This window comes from Mobula hypostoma, chromosome 30 (assembly GCF_963921235.1).
Source record: "Mobula hypostoma chromosome 30, sMobHyp1.1, whole genome shotgun sequence".
Taxonomy (NCBI): domain Eukaryota; kingdom Metazoa; phylum Chordata; class Chondrichthyes; order Myliobatiformes; family Myliobatidae; genus Mobula; species Mobula hypostoma.
This window is the reverse complement of record NC_086126.1, coordinates 16,697,028-16,718,626: the sequence shown is the minus strand read 5'-3', so window position 1 is coordinate 16,718,626 and position 21,599 is coordinate 16,697,028. Positions and strand designations below refer to the sequence as shown.

General features: G+C 48.3%; 1 protein-coding gene across 5 annotated transcripts in view; it reads right to left on the bottom strand.

Annotated features, from left to right (window-relative positions):
• atg2a (autophagy related 2A) overlaps positions 1–21,599 on the bottom strand; it is a 320,380-nt gene that overhangs the window by 170,392 nt on the left and 128,389 nt on the right. For all 5 annotated transcript variants that reach the window (XM_063036273.1, XM_063036274.1, XM_063036277.1 and 2 more), the window contains exons 16-18: positions 21,077–21,170; positions 12,833–12,995; positions 7,899–8,041 (exon numbers count right to left, since the gene is read on the bottom strand). In XM_063036273.1, the coding sequence (XP_062892343.1) occupies positions 7,899–8,041; positions 12,833–12,995; positions 21,077–21,170 (400 nt within the window). The remainder of the gene's footprint in view (positions 1–7,898; positions 8,042–12,832; positions 12,996–21,076; positions 21,171–21,599) is intronic.

Here is a 21,599-nt window from a genome sequence, read left to right as displayed (position 1 = left end):
CACACACACACACACACACACACACACACACACACACACAGCTCAACACTCCCCACAGACACACACTCCCCACCCCCACACACACGTACACTGCCCAACACTCCACACACACACACACACACACACACACACAGACACACCGAGTTCACAGGTCATAGAAGCTGCCCCTGAATCCCACCAGCCCCTCTCCCAAACACTCACATTGATACACAGGCTGTGAATAGGTAAGGCCCCACATACCAGGTTCAGGAACAGTTATTACCCCTCAACCATCAGGCTCCTGAACCAGTGAGGATAACCTCAACTCTGAACTGATTCCATCGGGAAGGAGGTACAGAAGCCTCAGGTCCCACACCACCAGGTTCAGGAACAGTTATTACCCCTCAACCATCAGGCTCCTGAACCAGTGAGGATAACCTCAACTCTGAACTGGTTCCACAATCTATGGACTCACTCTCAAGGGCTCTACAATTCATGTTCCCAGGATTAATTATCAATCAGCAATTGATTGATTATATATTTATTATATTGTATTTGCACAGGTTGTCTTCTTTTGCAGCTGGTTGTCAGCCCTTGTATGTAGTTTTTCACTGAATCTATTGTATTTCTTTGTTCTCCTGTGAATACCCGTATGACAATAAATCTCAGGGTAGAGTATGGTGATGTATCCCTATGTACTTTGATGATTTTATTTTGCTGCTGTTGTTTTGTTGCTTACTTTGCTCTGCGTTGTCCTGTGCTATATGGTGGGCTAGTGATGGAATGTGTGGCCTGCCCCCTTGGCTATGCTGATTGTGAATGTAAACGACACATTTCACTGTATGATTCAATGTACATGTGAAAATTAAACTTGAACCCTGTATCGTGAAAGTTGGAAGGAACGTGCTGAACTTCAAAGTTCGAAAGGCACATTTATTATCAAAGTACATTCATGTCGCCATACACAACCCTGAGATTTGTTTTCTTGCGTACTCAAAAATATCCAAGAAATGATAGAAGCAGTGAAAGACTGGACCCAACAGGGTAAACGACTGTGCAAAATAAAGAAAGAAGCAATAAATATAGAGAACGTGAGATGAACAATCCTTGGAAGTGAGTGCAGAGGTTGTGGGAACAGTTGAGTAATGGGCAAGTGAAGTTGAGTGAAGTTATCCTCTCTGGTAGTAACTGACCTCCTTAGGTCTTTTGAGGATGTAGAGGTGCTGGTGTCACCTTTCAAGTAACCTCTCTAAAATGGAAGGCCATTCTCACAAGTCAAGTCAAGTCAAGTCAAGTCATGTCATTTTTTATCATCATTTCAACCATAACTGCTGGTACAATACACAGTAAAAACCAGACAACGTTTTCCAGGACCATGGTGCTACATGAAACAATACAAAAACTACACTGAACTACGTAAAACAACACAAAAACTACACTAGACTACAGACCTACCCAGGACTGCATAAAGTGCACAAAACAGTGCAAGCATTACAATAAATAATAAACAAGACATTAGGCACAGTAGAGGGCAGTAGGTTGGTGTCAGTCCAGGCTCTGGGTATTGAGGAGTCTGATGGCTTGGGGGCAGAAACTGTTACATAGTCTGGTCGTGAGAGCCCGAATGCTTCGGTGCCTTTTGCCAGATGGCAGGAGGGAGAAGAGTTTGTATGAGGGGTGCATGAGGTCCTTCACAATGCTGTTTGCTTTACCGATGCAGCGTGCGGTGTAAATGTCTGTAATGGCGGGAAGAGAGACCCCGATGATCTTCTCAGCTGACCTCACTATCCGCTGCAGGGTCTTGCAATCCGAGACGGTACAATTCCCGAACCAGGCAGAGATGCAGCTGCTCAGGATGCTCTCAATACATCCTCTGTAGAATGTGGTGATGATGGGGGGCTGGGAGATGGACTTTTCTCAGCCTTCACAGAAAGTAGAGACGCTGCTGGGCTTTCTTTGCTATGGAGCTGGTGTTGAGGGGCCAGGTGAGATTCTCTGCCAGGTGAACACCAAGAAATTTGGTGTTTGATCTTAACGATCTCTACGGAGGAGTCGTCGATGTTCAGCGGAGAGTGATCGCTCCGTGTCCTCCTGAAGTCAACGACCATCTCTTTCGTTTTGTTCACATTCAGAGACAGGTTGTTGGCTCTGCACCAGTCCGTTAGCCACTGCACCTCCTCTCTGTACGCTGACTTATTGTTCTTGCTGATGAGACTCACCACGGTCGTGTCGTCGGTGAACTTGATGATGTGGTTCGAACTGTGTGTTGCAGCACAGTCGTGGGTCAGCAGAGTGAACAGCAGTGGACTGAGCACACAGCCCTGGGGGGCCCCCGTGCCCAGTGTGATGGTGTTGGAGATGCTGCTTCCAATCCAGACTGACTGAGGTCTCCCAGTCAGGAAGTCGAGGATCCAGTTGCAGAGGGAGGTGTTCAGGCCCAGTAGGCTGTTTTCCAATCAGTTTCTGGGGAACGATTGTGTTGAATGCTGAACTGAAGTCTATGAACAGCATTCAAACGTACGTGTCTTTTTTGTCCAGGTGGAGGGTGATGGTAATGGCATCATCTGTTGAATGGTTGGGACGGTACGTGAACTGCAGGGGGTCCAGTGAGGGGGCAGCAGAAGGAACTAGCTGCACTGTGACAGTGATGAAAATAGATCAGTCGCTGCAAAACACCTTTGGGACCCGAGACTGTGTAAAACGGAAGCTTTTCATTAGCTGTGTCGCTCTGTCCCTTGTCACAAGAAGTTGTGGACACAGCCCAGTCCGCAAACTCCACGGATTCTGTCTACACTCTCGCTGCCTCGGTGAAACAGCCAGTGTAATCAAAGAACCCCCCCCCGCCGCCAACCCTGAATGTTCTCTCTTCTCCCCTCTCCCATCGGGCAGAGATATAACAGCCAGGGAGAACATACCACCAGGCTGAAGGAGGGCTTCTGTCCCACTGCTGTCAGACTCTCAGTCACTAAAAGGTGGACTCTGGAGGTCAGCCCAGAGGCTGACAAGGGTACGGAGTCACAATGAGCTACAGGCCTTTCGCCAGGTGTTTGGCTGCTCACTATTTCAGCCTTTGAACATGATTTTTGCTGGGGAAGCCTGCAGTGAAATATCTCTTAGTAAAGCCAGCATGGGAGGACACCACTCCAATCCTTTATCCAAGCAACAGACACCAAAATGCTGGAGAGACTCAGCATGGTGGAAATGAATAAACAGTCAACATTTTCTGCCCAGGACCCTTCTTCAGGATTTTATCCAAAGGAGGCCATTTGGCCCTTCGCCTCTGTGCCAGCCAGCTCTCCTCTGTAACCCATTTGCACTCTTTCCCCAGAGCACCACAGATGATACACTTCGGAAAGCTCCCAGTAAAGACCCCTTCCACAGCCTTTCCCACGTCACAGCAACTCATTTCCTGCTCTTGCCAACACCTCTCCCTCGGGCTGATCAGCAAGCAGCTTCTTGTGTATTCCATGGGAGCTGTCCCTTTGTACAGTTAAATTGGCACACAGGCAACTCATCCGCCCAACAAGACATCTGTCCAACCAAGTCCCATGTTCCTGTCTGAATCCCTCCCTCGAAACCTTTCCAATCCATGTTCCTGTCTGTATCCCTCCCTCAAAACCTTTCCAATCCATGTTCCTGTCTGTATCCCTCCCTCAAAACCTTTCCAATCCATCCTGCACATATCCCTCCCTCAAAACCTTTCCAATCCATGTTCCTGTCCGTATCCCTCCCTCAAAACCTTTCCAATCCATGTTCCTGTCTGTATCCCTCCCTCAAAACCTTTCAAATCCATCCTGCGCATATCCCTCCCTCAAAACCTTTCCAATCCATGTTCCTGTCCGTATTCCTCCCTCGAAACCTTTCCAATCCATGTTCCTGTCTGTATCCCACCCTCAAAACCTTTCCAATCCGTGTTCCTGTCCGTATTCCTCCCTCAAAACCTTTCCAATCCATGTTCCTGTCTGTATCCCTCCCTCAAAACCTTTCCAATCCATCCTGCACATATCCCTCCCTCAAAACCTTTCCAATCCATGTTCCTGTCCGTATCCCTCCCTCAAAACCTTTCCAATCCATGTTCCTGTCTGTATCCCTCCCTCAAAACCTTTCAAATCCATCCTGCGCATATCCCTCCTTCCAATCCATGTTCCTGTCTGTATCCCTCCCTCAAAACCTTTCCAATCCATCCTGCGCATATCCCTCCATCAAAACCTTTCCAATCCATGTTCCTGTCTGTATCCCTCCATCAAAACCTTTCCAATCCATGTTCCTGTCTGTATCCCTCCCTCGAAACCTTTCCAATCCATGTTCCTGTCCGTATCCCTCCCTTGAAACCTTTCCAATCCATCCTGCACATATCCCTCCCTCAAAACCTTTCCAATCCATGTTCCTGTCTGTATCCCTCCCTCAAAACCTTTCCAATCCATGTTCCTGTCCGTATTCCTCCCTCGAAACCTTTCCAATCCATGTTCCTGTCTGTATCCCTCCCTCAAAACCTTTCCAATCCATCCTGCGCATATCCCTCCATCAAAACCTTTCCAATCCATGTTCCTGTCCGTATCCCTCCCTTGAAACCTTTCCAATCCATCCTGCGCATATCCCTCCCTCAAAACCTTTCCAATTCATCCTGCACAAATCCCTCCCTCAAAACCTTTCCAATCCATATTCCTGTCCGTATTCCTCCCTCGAAACCTTTCCAATCTGTGTTCCTGTCCATATTCCTCGAAACCTTTCCAATCCGTGTTCCTGCCCATATTCCTCGAAACCTTTCCAATCCATGTTCCTGTCTGTATCCCTCCCTCAAAACCTTTCCAATCCATCCTGCGCATAACCCTCCCTCAAAACCTTTCCAATCCATCCTGCGCATATCCCTCCATCAAAACCTTTCCAATCCATGTTCCTGTCCGTATCCCTCCCTCGAAACCTTTCCAATCTGTGTTCCTGCCCATATTCCTCGAAACCTTTCCAATCCGTGTTCCTGCCCGTATTATTTCAAACCTTTCCAATCCGTGTTTTTGTTTCCCTCAAAACTTTTCCAATCCATGTTCCTGTCCATATCCCTCAAAACCTTTCCGTGTTCCTGCCCGTATCCCTCGAAATCTTTCCAATCCATGTTCCTATCCATATCCTTCGAAACCTTTCCATTCTGCGTTCCTGTCCGTATCCCTGAAAACCTTTCCATCCATGTTCCTGCCCAAGTGTCTTTTAAGTGTTGTAACTGTACATGACTTCCTCTGGCAGCTCATTCCATATACCCACCATCCTCTTTGTGAAAAACTTCCTGCTCAGGTCCCCTTTACATCTTCCCCCTCTCCCCTTCAACCCATGCCCTCTAACATTCGACTTCCCTACCCTGGGGAAAAGGCTATGTCTATCCACCTGACCGACGTCCTGTTGGGTACAGTCCTTCACTGACCCAATTATGTTTCTTGGATTTACTGCGTATGCCCACGAGAAAGCGAATCTCAGGGTTGCATATGGTGACATATAATAAATTTGAACTTTGAAGCTTATCTACGACCTCACGATTTTATAAACCTCAGCCTCCCTCGCTCAAGGGAAAACAATCCCAGCCTGACAAGTCTCTGCTGATAACTCAAACCTCTCTAGTCCCATAATATGCTTGTAAATCTTTTCTCGTGATAAATTACATCTTCCTGTAATGGAGCGAGAAGGTCAGGGGGCATTCAGTCCGTCAGAACAATCCGTAAGGCACAGCAGCAGAATGGGGCTATTCGGCCCATCAAGTCTGCTCCACCGTTTCACGATGGCTGTTTTATTTTTCCTCTCACTCACATTCTCCTGCCCTCTCCCTGTAACCTTTGACGCAACTGACCATCCACCGTAACTCTGCCCCTCGTGATTTTATATACCTCGATAAGGTTACCCCTCAGCTTCCCTCGCTCAAGGGAAAACAGTCCCAGCCTGTCCAGTGTCTCCTGATAAATCAAACCCTCCTGTCCCTGTAGTATCTGTGTGGTGCAGAGTATATTGACTGGCTGCATCACAGCCTGGTACGAAAACACCAACGCCCTTGAGTGGAAAACTCTGCAAAAAGTAGCAGCTACAACCCAGTCCATCTCTGGGCTGCGAATAAAGCCCTCCCCACCACTGAGCGCATCTACATGGAGCTTTGACGTAGGAAAGCACCATCCATAATCAGCGACCCCCACCACACAGGTCACGCTCTTTCTCGATGCTGCCATCGGGAAGGAGGTATAGGAGCCGCAAAACCCCACTAGGTTCAGGAACAGTTATTACCCAACCTTTGGGCTCTTGTAATAAAAAAAATAATACCAGTGGGGATCACCTCACTCACCCCATCACTGAACTGTTCCCACAACATATCGCACAACTGTTCCCAGAACATATCGCATGTTCTCGATACTTATTGCTTATTTATTCACTATTATTATTTTTCTTTTTCTACTTGCACAGTTGCTGTCTTTTTGTGCCCTGGCTGAATGCCTAAGTTAGTACAGTCGTTCACATTGATTCTGTTAGAGTTAGTACAGTCTTCCTCATAGATTCTGTTAGTAGTCTGCCTCATAGATTCTGTTAGTACAGTTTTTCGCATTGATTCTGTTAGTACAGTCTTTCTCATTGATTCTGTTAGTACAGTTTTTCGCATTGATTCTGTTAGTACAGTCTTTCTCATTGATTCTGTTAGTACAGTCTTTCTCATTGATTCTGTTAGTTAGAAGTCTTTCTCATTGATTCTCTTAGTACAGTCTCTCATTGATTCTGTTACGGTTAATACAGTCTTTCTCCATCTGTGTCCTCTGGTCCTAGACCCCCCCTAATACAAGAAACATCCTCTCCACATCCACTCTATCAGTGTCCTCTGGTCCTAGACTCCCCCACCATGGGAAATATCCTCTCCACATCCACTCTATCTGTGTCCTCTGGTCCTAGACTCCCCCACTATAGGAAACATCCTCTCCACATCCACTCTATCTGTGTCCTCTGGTCCTAGACTCCCCCACTATAGGAAACATCCTCTCCACATCCACTCTATCTGTGTCCTCTGGTCCTAGACTCCCCCACTATAGGAAACATCCTCTCCACATCCACTCTATCTGTGTCCTCTGGTCCTAGACTCCCCCACTGTAGGAAACATCCTCTCCACATCCACTCTATCTGTGTCCTCTGGTCCTAGACTCCCCCACTATAGGAAACATCCTCTCCACATCCACTCTATCTGTGTCCTCTGGTCCTAGACTCCCCCACTATAGGAAACATCCTCTCCACATCCACTCTATCTGTGTCCTCTGGTCCTAGACTCCCCCACTATAGGAAACATCCTCTCCACATCCACTCTATCTGTGTCCTCTGGTCCTAGACTCCCCCACTATAGGAAACATCCTCTCCACATCCACTCTATCTGTGTCCTCTGGTCCTAGACTCCCCCACTGTAGGAAACATCCTCTCCACATCCACTCTATCTGTGTCCTCTGGTCCTAGACTCCCCCACTATAGGAAACATCCTCTCCACATCCACTCTATCTGTGTCCTCTGGTCCTAGACTCCCCCACTATAGGAAACATCCTCTCCACATCCACTCTATCTGTGTCCTCTGGTCCTAGACTCCCCCACTATAGGAAACATCCTCTCCACATCCACTCTATCTGTGTCCTCTGGTCCTAGACTCCCCCACTATAGGAAACATCCTCTCCACATCCACTCTATCTGTGTCCTCTGGTCCTAGACTCCCCCACTATAGGAAACATCCTCTCCACACCCACTGTACCTGTGCCTTTCAATATTCAATCCATTTCAATGAGGTCCCCCCCCCCCATTCTTCCAAATACCAGTAAATACAGGCCAGAGCCCCTCAGACACTAACCCCACCATTCTCTATCACCTTCTCTGGATGCTGTCAATGCCAAGACAAGGACAGGAGGGCACTGCCCAGGACTCACCTGTTGTAGACGCTCTCATAGAATTCCTTACTGGGAAGCAGCAGGTGCAGGGCGGGCAGGGTCAGCTCCAGGATGTACTGGGAAGAGGCCAGCGTCTCAGACTGAAATTCCGCCATCTCCTCAGGCTCTCCCGGGATCACCATCTGTCAATCAAAGCCAGCAGCCATTACAGCTTGCCATCCTCTCCGCGATGGGGCGAGGAATGATTCCCACGGGAATGGTGTGATAATGGATACAACGGGAGTGTGTGTCACCGGCCTACACTCATCATCATTCTGTGTCGTGTCGTATGACATCATCATTCTGTGTCGTGTCGTATGACATCATCATTATGTACTGTGTCGTTATGATGTGGGTGATCATCGTCTCACAACCATGACTGTTCGTGGCAGATATTTCTACAGACGTGGTTTGCCATTGCCTTCTTCTGGGCAGTGTCTTTACAAGACGGGTGACCCCAGCCATTATCAATACTCGTCAGAGATTGTCTGCCTGGTGTCAGTGGTCACATAACCAGGACTTGTGATCTGCACCGGCTGCTCATACGACCATCCACCACCTGCTTCCACGGCTTAACGTCACCCTGATCGGGGGCTAAACAGGTGCTACACCTTGCCCCAGGGTGACCTGCAGGCCAGCGGAGGGAAGGAGTACCTCACACCTCCTTTGTATCTCCACCCTGGCACCTGCATTACCTCAAGTGAAACCAAAACAAAATCTATCATTCCACAGTACAGATACACGCACAGAATCCCATCTGCCAGCTTTAGGATGTATCCATTCAAGTGTCCGTCTCAACAGCTCTTAAACTTGATGACCTTATCTGATCTTGCCACATTCCAGATGTGAAAACTGAACAGTTTTCAATACAGGTGAAGAACCCCTTCCCCGAAATTCCAAAATCCAAGAACATCTGACATGACGTCACAAATGGAAAACTGCAGAAGGCTCCGGGAAGGTTCTCACATACGCAATGAACCGAACTTAATGAAAAATCGGAAAACGCTGCATAAAGCCAAAAACTGAAGATCTCAATTCTGTATTGAAAGAGTGGATTTGTCATCAGAGTGAACGTACGCTATTTAACGGATAGAGTGGATGTGGAGAGGATGTTTCCTATGGTGGAGGAGACTAGGACCAGAGGACACAGATAGAGTGGATGTGGAGAGGATGTTTCCTATAGTGGCGGAGTCTAGGACCAGAGGACACAGATAGAGTGGATGTGGAGAGGATGTTTCCTATAGTGGGAGAGTCTGGGACCAGAGGACACAGATAGAGTGGATGTGGAGAGGATGTTTCCTATAGTGGGGGAGTCTAGGACCAGAGGACACAGATAGAGTGGATGTGGAGAGGATGTTTCCTATAGTGGGGGAGTCTAGGACCAGAGGACACAGATAGAGTGGATGTGGAGAGGATGTTTCCTATAGTGGGGGGGTTTAGGTCACAGCATCAGAATAGAAGGAGGTCACCCTGATAGAGTTGAGCAGGGATTTCTACAGCCAGCGGGTGGTGAATTGTGGAATTTATTGCCACAATTGGTTGTGGAGGCCGAGTCACTGGTATATTTGATGCTGTGATGATAGGTTCTGGTTTAATATGGGTGTCAAGGCAGGAGAATGGTGTTGAGAGGGATAATAAATCATCCTCGATGGAATGGTGGAGCAGACTTGATGAGCTTAATGGCCTACATCTGCTCTTGTGGTTTGAATAAAAGCTGCCCTCACAGACGCCACTCATCACTGGCACTGAGCAGGTCAGGTGGAGTCTGTGAAAAGGACACAAGTTGCCCTATTCAGGTCGAAAAGCCTTTCTCAGAGCTCTTTGTTCCTCATACACTCTGGTTGGCTTCGCATTTCCAGTATCTTGAATTTTTTTAAAAATGTTTTTCAATTGCAGATGTCTGGTTTATGGGATGGCAAGATCAGGTTCAACAACTGCTGGGTGGCACCAACCTCAAAGAGAATGGAGACAGCTGACTGCCTTGGATAGAATACCAAGGTAGACTACCTTGGGCAGAACGGTGATAGCTGACTGCCTTGGATCCAGCAGATGGAAAAAGGCCCTTTGGCCCAACTGCCCCATGCTGACCAAGGCACCTTCCTCAGCAGGTCCCATTTGCCTGCGCTTGGCCCACGTCCCTCTCGAGCAGGGCTTCCCAACCTCTTTTATGCTGTGGACCAATACCATTAAGCAAGGGGTCCTCGGACCACAGGTTGGGAACCGCTGCTCGAGAGTGACCTTTGCTGTCCTCGTGACTTTTAAATACCCACCCCAACCAGCTCCTCTGGCAACTCATTCCATCTAGCCAGCGGCCTCTGTGTGTGGTACAAAGTGTTCTCAGGCCCCCTTTCAATGTTTCTCCTCTTCTCCTCCGATTTGAAATTCCTCTACCCGCCGGGAAAAACTCACCATCCACCTTACCTGTGCCCCTGAAGATTTTATAAACCTCCCTCGGCCTCCTTCGCTCCAGGGCAAACAGTTCCAGCCTGTCCCGTCCGAGGGGGTATCAAAATTATCTGAAGAACATGTCACCCAACACTCTCGCAAACTCCTACAGGTGTACTGTGGAGGGCATCTCTGACTGGTTTTGGGTGGCGGAGGGGGAAACTGCACAGGATCGAAATAAGCTGCAGAAAGTTGTAAACTCAGTCAGCTCCATCATGGGCAGTAACCTCCCCAACATCCAGGACATCTTCAAGGAGCGATGCCTCAAAGAGGCAGCATCCATCATTAAGGACCCCCATCACCCAGGACAGGCCCTCTTCTCATTGCTACCATCAGGGAGGAGGTACAGAAGCCTGAAGACACACACTCAACGATTCAGGAACAGCTCCTTCCCCTCTGCCATCAGATTTCTGAATGGACAATGAACCCATAAACACTACCTCACTACTTTTTCTCTCTTTTTGCACTACTTAATTAAATTTTCTTCTTTTATATATACTTATTCTGATTTATAGTTTTTATTATTAAGTACTGCAGTGTTCTGCTCCCACAAAACAAGTTTCATGACGTCTGCCCGTGAGATTAAACCTGATCTTTGTTCTGAGAGGCAAAGGCCCCCTGGTGTAACCCCAGTCTTTATACACTGACACTCTGATGACACTGATCAGATTGCCTGGAAATGCGAACGGCTTGGCATTGGCTCCAGCGTGTGGGCAGGCTCGGGATCAGCACCTGCAATGTGGACAGGTCCGTGCACTTGCTGAAACTCGTCAGGATTAGCCTCCGGCCCACAGTCACAGAAAAGGACAGTGAACTAATAGCATGCTGCGTCATTAACAGCAGCGACATCCAATAGTCCGGAAGGTGGCCAGGCCAGTGCCGCTAAGTTCTGAGGTACCGGATTATCAGTTTTACAGCATATTCCTCCAGATACCTCCTCTGTTATTGTCCTGTCCACGTTTCTTCCTCCACTGTCTCACTCATCATACAGTTCTCTTGTGCTTCTCACTGTATTTGTAGGACCACACACAAAAAGCTGGAGGAATTCAACAGGTCAGGCAGCATCTCAGGAGAGGACTACATGGCTGACATCTCAGGCCGAGACCTTTCACCAGGGTCGGGAGATTCTTGGCCCGAAACGTCAAATGTCTGTCTATTCCTCTCCACAGTTATTGCCTGAGCTGCTCCGTGTGTGTGTGTGTGTGTGTGTGTGTCTCTGGATTTCCAGCATCTGTAGAATCTCTCATGTTTACGATTACCATGCACACCCGGTTTACAGTGTGAGCTCCACGAGAGCGAGGAATTTCGTCGGGCCCTGACAGTAACCTGACCTGAATCTCGGTGGGACTGGAGACCAGGGTACAGTAACTTACCTCTCACGCACCAAGCACGGGCGATTCTTTTTTCCTGAAAAGACACTTCTTCTCAGCAGTGTCTTTTCAGGACAGGTGACCCCCCCCCGCCCCTCCACCACCAGCCATTATCAATACTCGTCAGAGATTGTCTGCCTGGCGTCAGTGGTCACATAACAGGACTTGTGATCTGCACCAGCTGCACCACCTGCTCCCACGGCTTCACATCACTCTGATTGGGAGGGGGGTTTAGCGGGTGATACCCCTTGCCCAAGGGAGACCTGCAGGATTGTGGAGGGAAGGAGCACCTCACACCTCCTTTGGTGGGTGGCAGGGTGGAGTTACGGACAGACAACGTGAGGTGATGTGACCGGTCTGGGGTCAGAGTTACGGACAGACAACATGAGCCGGTGATGTGGCCAGTCTGGGGTGAGATTGACGGACAGACAACGTGAGATGATGTGGCCAGTGTGGGGTGAGATTTACGGCCACACAAAGTGAGCCGGTAACATGGCCGGTCTGGGGTGAGATCTACGGACAGACGTGAGATGATGTGACCGGTCTGGGGTGAGATTTATGGACAGACAACCTGAGGTGATGTGACCGGTCTGGGTTGAGATTTATGGACAGACAACGTGAGGTGATGTGGCCGGTCTGGGGTGAGATTTATGGACAGACAATGTGAGGTGATGTGACCGGTCTGGGTTGAGATTTACAGACAGACAACGTGAGGTGAGGTTTCCGGTCTGGGGTGAGATTTACGGACAAACAACGTGAGGTGATGTGACCGGTCTGGGTTGAGATTTACGGACAAACAACGTGAGGTGATGTGACCGGTCTGGGTTGAGATTTACGGACAGACAACGTGAGGTGACATGACCGGTCTGGGGTGAGATTTACGGACAGACAACGTGAGGTGATGTGGCCAATGTGGGGTGAGATTTACAGACAGACAACGTGAGGTGACGTTTCCGGTCTGGGGTCAGATTTACGGACAGACAACGTGAGGTGACGTGGCCGGTCTGGGATGAGATTTATGGACAGACAATGTGAGCCAATGATGTGGCCGGCCTGGAACGAGATTTACAGACAAACAACGTGAGCTGGTGATACGGCCAGTCTGGAACGAGAGCTCACCTCCTCTGTTTCGTACATGGTGCGCTTGGACGAGAACGGAGAGGGTTCGGGCTGCTTCAGCTCACAGGGACTTTCCACGGTCGAGAGGTCAATGTCGTCTGTCTTCTCCATGAGCAGATCCCACTGGGAGCCGCTGTAGTCCGGGTTTACCGTCAGTACTATCCTGCCCCATTGGGAGAAGGATAACACTCAGAGATGACAACACTTACATTACAACCGACTTCGCCATTATACATCTGCATGTATCAGGAATTTGCTGTGCTGTGTTTGCTCAACATGCAACAAAAAAAACATTCAACAATCATAAAGAATAAGGAATTCCATTAAAAATAGATTTCCACTTTAAAGTTATTTACAATGTTAACAGCGAAATATAAAGTAGTTTAAAGTATTTACAGTGCAGTGCAGTGACTGGGGGGTTATGGACAAAGTGGAGTGGGCAGGGGACTAGAATGGCGGAGCAGAGTAATAGCCTGAGCAAGAGACATTGAAGATGGTATATTGCTAGAGGTAGCACGTAGTGGTCAACGGTAATGGTAGAGTGACTTGACATTTCGCTATGGGTGTGGTATATTGTGAGAGAATGCTGCATTGAACCAGACAGTCATGGCAGATATGAGGATACACTCTACAGTGACAGTGAAGAGTTACACCAGGGTGTCCTGGGGAAGATGGACTGATGTGAGGTTTTTTCTCTCTCTCTCTCTCGATGCATGAGTGCCAAGAAGTTTTCTCAGCAACATCTTCCGCTAGGATCAACTGGGCGAAATGTTCCGGACTCTCAGTAGGTCAGGTGTGTGATGTCGGGGAGTGAAACGAGGAAGATTTAAAACGAAAGAAATCCTGATTCGGGTGTAATTCGGAGAAGGAAGTCTAAGAATCGGAGCGGGAGTGCGGAGGAAGCCATTTTGAATGTTTCAATTTTTTTTTCATCGGCGTTCAGAGAGGCGGGACTGCGCAGGCGTGTGACGTCGGGCAGTGAAGCGCGGAAGATTTAAAAGGAACAGAGCCTTATCCAGCGGGCAGCGTCATTTGCAGGCGGCGGAGTGAGCCGGGAGCAGAGTGAAGGCTTAAGGGCTTCGGCTCAACGGGCTTAGGCGGAAACAGCCAAGGCGAAGAGGGTTTGGCATTCATTTTTTCCTGTTATTTGAGGAGAGGGGCAGTATGAGTGTGAGGGCAGTTTGTTGTTCTCGGTGCCGGATGTGGGAGGCCCTGGAGTCTCCAAGCCTCCCGGACGTCCACATCTGCGCCAAGTGCATCGAGATGCAGTTCCTAAGGGACCGCGTTACGGAACTGGAGCTGCAGCTCCATGACCTTCGTCTGGCCAGGGAGAGTGAGGAGTTGACAGAGAGGAGTTACAGGCAGGTGGTCATACCAGGGCCACGGGAGGCAGACATGTGGGTCATGGTTAGGAGGGGGAAGGGGAAGTGTCAGGTACTAGAGAGTACCCCAGTTGCTGTGCCCCTTGACAATAAGTACTCCTGTTTGAGTACTGTTGGGGGGGACAGCTTACCTGGGGGAAGCAACAGTGGCCGTGCCTCCGGAACAGAGTCCAGCCCTGTAGCTCAGAAGGGTAGGGAAAGGAAGAGGAGGGCAGTTGTAATAGGGGACTCAGTAGTTAGGGGGTCAGACAGGCGATTCTGTGGACGCAGTCCAGAGACCCGGATGGTAGTTGCCTCCCTGATGCCAGGGTCCGGGATATTTCTGATCGCGTCCAAGATATCCTGAAGTGGGAGGGAGAGGAGCCAGAGGTCGTGGTACATATTGGTACCAATGACACAAGTAGGAAAAGGGGAGAGGTCCTGAAAGGAGAATATAGGGAGTTAGGAAGGGAGTTGAGAAAAAGGACCGCTAAGGTAGTAATCTCAGGATTACTGCCTATGTCACGCGACAGTGAGAGTAGGAATGCAATGAGGTGGAGGATAAATGCGTGGCTGAGGGATTGGAGCAGGGGGCAGGGATTCAAGTTTTTGGATCATTGGGACCTCTTTTGGCACAGGTGTGACCTGTACAAAAAGGACAGGTTACCCTTGAATACACTTGAATCCTAGGGGGACCAATATCCTGGTGGGGAGATTTGCGAGGGCTTCTGAGGTGACTTTAAACTAGAATGGTTGGGGGGAGGGAATCAAATTAAGGAGACTAGGAGTGGGGAGGTTGGTTCACAAATGGAGAAGGCAGGTAGGCAGTGTGTGAGGGAGCATATGCAGGGGACAGAGATCAGGAGCACTCAGACCAAAGATGAAGGGGAGAAGGAAGAAAAAGATAACAAAGTTGTTTGCTCCATTAAGGATAAACAGAGAGTAAGAGGTGGAGAGTTTCTTAAATGCATCTATTTTAATACTAGGAGCATTGTAAGAAAGGTGGATGAGCTTAGAGCATGGATTGATACCTGGAAATATGATGTCGTGGCTATTAGTGAAACGTGGTTGCAGGAGGGGTGTGATTGGCAACTAAATATTCCAGGATTTCGTTGCTTCAGATGTGACAGAGTAGGAGGGGCAAGAGGGGGAGTTGTTGCATTGCTTGTCAGAGAAAATATAACAGTGGTGCTCTGGCAGGATAGATTAGTGGACTCGTCTAGGGAGGCTATTTGGGTGGAATTGAGGAATGGGAAAGATGTAGTAACACTTATAGGGGTGTATTATAGACCACCTAATGGGGACCGAGAACTGGAGGAGCAAACTTGTTAGGAGATAGCAGATATTTGTAGTAAGCACAAGGCTGTGATTGTGGGAGATTTTAATTTTCCACACATAGACTGGGAAGCCCATTCTGTAAAAGGGCTGGGTGGTTTGGAGTTTGTCAAATGTGTGCAGGATGGTTTTTTGCAGCAATACATAGAGGAACCAACTAGAGAAGGGGCAGCGTTGGATCTCCTGTTAGGGAATGAGATAGGGCAGGTGACGGAGGTTTGCGTTGGGGAGCACTTCGGGTCCAGTGATCACAATACCATTAGTTTCAATATAATTATGGAGAAGGATAGGACTGGACCCAGGGTTGAGATTTTTGATTGGAGAAAGGCTAACTTTGAGGAGATGCGAAAGGATTTAGAAGGAGTGGATTGGGACAATTTGTTTTATGGGAAGGATGTAATAGAGAAATGGAGGTCATTTAAAGGTGAAATTTTGAGGGTACAGGATCTTTATGTTCCTGTTAGGTTGAAAGGAAGGTTAAAAGTTTGAGAAGCCATGGTTTTCAAGGGATATCGGAAACTTGGTTCGGAAAAAGAGAACGATTTACAATAAATATAGGCAGCTTGGAGTTAATGAGGTGCTCGAGGAATATAAAGAATGTAAAAAGAATCTTAAGAAAGAAATTAGAAAAGCTAAAAGAAGATATGAAGCAGCTTTAGCAAGTAAGGTGAAAATAAATCCAAAGGGTTTCTACAGTTATATAAATAGCAAAAGGATAGTGAGGGATAAAATTGGTCCTTTAGAGAATCAGAGTGGACCCCTATGTGCGGAGCCAAAAGAGATGGGGGAGATTTTAAACAATTTCTTTTCTTCGGTATTCACTAAGGAGAAGGATATTGCATTGTGTAAGGTAAAGGAAACAAGAAGGGTACTGATGGAAAGTATGACAATTAAAGAAGAGGAAGTACTGGCGCTTTGGACAAGATATTCCCTAGGACCTTGAGGGAAGTTAGTGTGGAATAGCAGGGGCTCTGACAGAAATATTTCAAATGTCATTAGAAACGGGGATGGTGCCGGAGGATTGGCGTATTGCTCATGTGGTTCCATTGTTTAAAAAGGGTTCTAAGAGTAAACCTAGCAATTGTCGGCCTGTGAGTTTGACGTCAGTGGTGGGTAAATTGATGGAAAGTATTCTTAGAGATGGTATGTATAATTATCTGGATAGACAGAGTCTGATTAGGAACAGTCAACATGAATTTGTCCGTAGGTCATGTTTGACAAATCTTATTGTATTTTTTGATGAGGTTACTAGGAAAGTTGACAAGGGTAAAGCAGTGGATGTTGTCTATATGGACTTCAGTAAGGCCTTTGACAAGGTTCCACACAGAAGGTTAGTTAGGAAGGTTCAATTGTTAGGCATTAATATCGAAGTAGTAAAATGGATTCAGCAGCGGCTGGATGGGAGACGCCAGAGAGTAGTGGTGGATAACTGTGTGTCAGATTGGAGGAGCGTATGTAGTGGTGTGCCTCAGGGATCGGTACTGGGTCCAATGTTGTTTGTCATATATGTTAATGATCTGGATGATAGAGTGGTAAATTGGATTAGTAAGTATGGAGATGATACGAAGATAGCTGGCATTGTGGATAATGAAGTAGGTTTTCAAAGCTTGCAGAGAGATTTAGGCCAGTTAGAAGAGTGGGCTGAAAGATGGCAGATGGAGTTTAATGCTGAAAAATGTGAGGTGCTACATTTTGGTAGGACTAATCAAAATAGGACATACATGGTAAATGGTAGGGCATTGAAGAATGCTTCAGAACAGAGGGATCTAGGAATAATGGTGCATAGTTCCCTGAAGATAGAATCTCATGTGGATAGGGTGGTGAAGAAAGCTTTTGGTATGCTGGCCTTTATAAATCACAGCATTGAGTATAGGAGTTGGGATGTAATGTTGAAATTGTACAAGGCATTGGTAAGGCCAAATTTGGAGTATTGTGTACCGTTCTGGTCACCGAATTATAGGAAGAATGTCAATAAAATTGAGAGAGTACAGAGGAGGTTTACTAAAGTGTTGCCTGGGTTTCATCTCCTAAGTTACAGAGAAAGGTTGAACAAGTTAGGTCTTTATTCTTTGGAGCGTAGAAGGTTGAGGGGGAACTTGATAGAGGTGTTTAAAATTATGAGGGGGATTGATAGAGTTGACGTGGATAGGCTTTTTCCATTGAGAGTGGGAGAGATTCAAACAAGAGGACATGAGTTGAGAGTTAAAGGGCAAAAGTTTAGGGGTAACATGAGGGGGAACTTCTTTACTCAGAGAGTGGTAGCTGTGTGGAACGAGCTTCCAGCAGAAGTGGTTGAGGCAGGTTCGATGTTGTCGTTTAAAGTTAAAGTGGATAGCTATATGGACAGGAAGGGAATTGAGGGTTATAGACTGAGTGCAGGTCGGTGGGACTACGTGAGAGTAGGAGTTCAGCACGGACTAGAAAGGCCAAGATGGCCTGTTTCCGTGCTGTAATTGTTATATGGTTATATAGGTGGACTCCCTGCCGGAGGAGATGAGAGCTTTGGAGCGGAGCACCGGGCGTCTCCTCTATCTGGGAGTCTACCTGAGTCCTTCTGGGGAGACCTGGCTGGCTAACTGGCAGGAGCTGGAGATGAATGTCATGGCCCGGCTGGGGTGCTGGTCAGGGTGCTTTCCTATCGAGGCAGGGTGGTGATCATAAACCAGCTGGTGGCCTCCATGTTGTGGTACCGGATGGTCACCTTGGCCCCCCCCCCCACCCCTTTTGTCGCGAGAATGCAGAGAAAGTTAGTGGACTTCTTCTCGGGCAACAGGAAACACTGGGTCTCTGCAGCGGTCTTGAGTCTTCCAGTGGGAGAGGGCGGACAGTCGCTGGTGTGTGTATGTACGCGACTGGCGGCTCTCCGCCTCAGGACTCTGCAGAGATTCCTGTACGCCAAGCACCCTCCCAGGTGGCACGTGTTGGCGACTTTCTTCCTCCGGAGGGGCTGCTGTCTTCACGAAGATATGCAGCTACCACCGGCGGGCATCGGCCGTGCTGCTTTGCAGAGGCTGCCCGGCTTCTATCAGGACCTACTGAGAGTCTGGAACATGGTTGCCTCAGGCCGGGAATCCCCTCCTCTGGCAGAGGGCGGGGTCCTGGCTGACCCTTGCCCTGCCTCAACGGATGTCGGTACGGCTCAGGTGTGTGGAACAACTCAGGCTGAGCTGCTCGTCGGGCCCAGGCCCCGCAGCCTTACCCGGGAGCCGAGTCCACACAACTTGAGCCATCTCTCCTCGACACCCACAATCCCATTCAGGGATGCAAGCAGGAGGTATCTGTATGGGCTGCTGCTCCACACCCTCCACTTTCTAGCCCTTGTCCACCGTCCCGACACGCCATGGTGGTCTGTCTTTCCACCTGGGGGTGAGGGGGGTCCCCAATGGAAGTCCCTTTACGAGGGGGTTCTTCCCATGCACCTTGGGGATCTCGGCTGGAGGGTGCTGCACAGAGCAGTACCCTGCAATAAGTTCTTTAGTTTGTACACGGATAACCTGGCCACATGTCACTTCTGCGGGCTGGAGGAGACCGTGTTCCATATGTACACGGAGTGTGCGAGACTGCAGTCCCTTTTCGCGTATTTGCGTGGGCTGCTTCTTAACTTCTGGTTGCATTTCAGTCCCACCCTATTTATATACGGTCATCCAGTAAGGAGGGGGGCACAGAGGGATGAAGATGTCCTTGTCAATTTGCTCCTAGGACTGGCAAAATCAGCCATCCGTGGCTCCTGGAAACGGGTGGCAGGAGGATCTTCCCGGGTAAATATTGAAAAGGAACACACACAGTCCACGGCAACCATAGAGGCGTTCCAGAACCGTTGGGCTCTGCGGGGGTTATTGTCATCATTGGCAGAGATGGAAACATTTTAGTTTAATGTGTATTGTCTATTTGTAGTATAGTAATTGCGTTAGTCATTGGTTTGTATATATAGCATTGAATTTGTAATAAAGATATTTCTGCACGTGCACATGGTAAATAGTCTCTTTCCAGCCCACAGAAGCGGCAGGCAGCTGAGAGATCTACGTACACTGTTCCCTCTAAGCTGTGTGGTTGCACGGCCGCACAGTAACTGAAATGCCGCCACACACGTAGCCTTTGTTGCCATTCAACTGTAATGTTCTTTTATATAACGTTAGTATAATTTTCAAATGATGTTAATATAATTTTGAAATACAGATGAACATAATTGTGAAGTACACCAATTAATTATGTATTAATGAATATAATCCATACATTTTCTCAAGAATCATACTACAACCTTTGATTTGAAATATTTTGGAGTTTCAGCATATTTACATTGTCAGTGTTTCAAGTCACAACACTGTTACAAATTGTAACAATAAACACAGGTAGCTCATTGGTCATAAACCGCCGTCTGCTGATCGCTAACACCATCTAGTCAAAACATTTTACTTTTGCCCATTGTTCCTTTTGGTTGTTTTGACTGCCTGACAGTGTTTGTGGTTGTGTGTTGTGGTTTGTGCTTGTTTGACGTGCATTTTTTTATATATAGGCATTCGTTAGTCTCGTGCGACCATGGATTTGCGCCTTGGAGGGTTTCCAGGGCACAGGCCTGGGCAAGGTTGTATGGAAGACTGGCGTTGCCCATGCTGCAAGTCTCCCCTCTCCACGCCACCGATGTTGTCCAAGGGAAGGGCATTAGGACCCATACAGCTTGGCACCGGTGTCGTCGCAGAGCAACGTGTGGTTAAGTGCCTTGCTCAAGGACACAAAACGCTGCCTCAGCTGAGGCTCGAACTAGCGACCTTCAGATCACTAGACCGACGCCTTAACCACTTGGCCACACGCCAACACATGATGTGCATATTACAAAACGTTTGAAGTGCTGAAGCAACAAACACAAAATGCTGGAGGAACTCAGGTCTGGCAGCATCTCTGGAAAGGTCGACATTTTGGGCCGAGACCCTTCTTTGGGACTGAGAGGGAAAGGCGATCCCTGAATTAAAAGGTGGGGGAAGGCAAAAGAGGCTTGCTGGAAGGTGATAGGTGAAGCCAGGTGGGTGGGAAAGGTCAGGGGCTGCAGAAGAAAAAGATCTGTTCAGAGGAGAGAAAGGGAACGGGGAGGGGACCCAGAGGGAAGTAATAAGTGGGTGAGAAGTGGAGAATAGGAGAGGGGTAGGAGATATGGATATTCAAGCCATCGTGTTAGAAGGAGCTCAGACAGAAGATGAGGTGTTGCTCCTCCACCCCGAGGGTGGCCTCATCTTGGCACAAGAGGAGCCATGGATCAACACGTCAGAATGGGAACGGGAACGGAAATCAGGAGGTTCTCCACAGGGAAGTCCCGCTGGCGGCAGATGGTACGGAAGTGCCGCGCAGTTTTCAGGTCAGCTCAGAGCAATGGGTGATCTGCACACATGGGCGGGTACAGTGTCCGTGTGCACATGGAGGAACCTGTTACAGAGCACCGCTGTAAACAGCACGATAGGATGGGTTAGTTACAAAGTGAAGCTCACTCCACACAGACCAACACCACCACGCAGCCGCTGACCGGCTCAGCAATTCACCCGAGATGTTTCTGACTCACTTGGGGGTTGTGTACTTTGCACCGGGTACTTTATCACTTGCTTTGTTGACTCGAATGCACGAAACGCCAGGCTTCAGCCCGTCTTCATAGATACCTGTCGGAACAGAGTCGGAGATTTACAACATTGCACCGGCAAACAGCACCTGCAGTGTCTTTACCAACGCAACGGGGTTTCCAATTGCAGCAGCTGACATTCTGTCTGTCCGTCTGTCCATCATGTGCCATGTCATATGACCATGGTTGCTCTTGGCAAATTCTACACAAGGGGTTTGCCATTGTGTTCTTCTGGGCAGTGTCTTTTCAAGACAGGTGACCCTAGGCGCCATCAATACTCTTCAGAGATTGTCTGCCTGGTGTCAGTGGTCACGTAACTAGTACTTGTGATATACACTGGCTGGTCATATGACCAGGGCTTCACATGACCCTGATCTGGGGGGACAAGGCCTTGGTGAAACCACACCTAGAGTATTGTGTGCAGTTTTGGTCCCCTAATCTGAGGAAAGACATTCTTGCCATAGAGGGG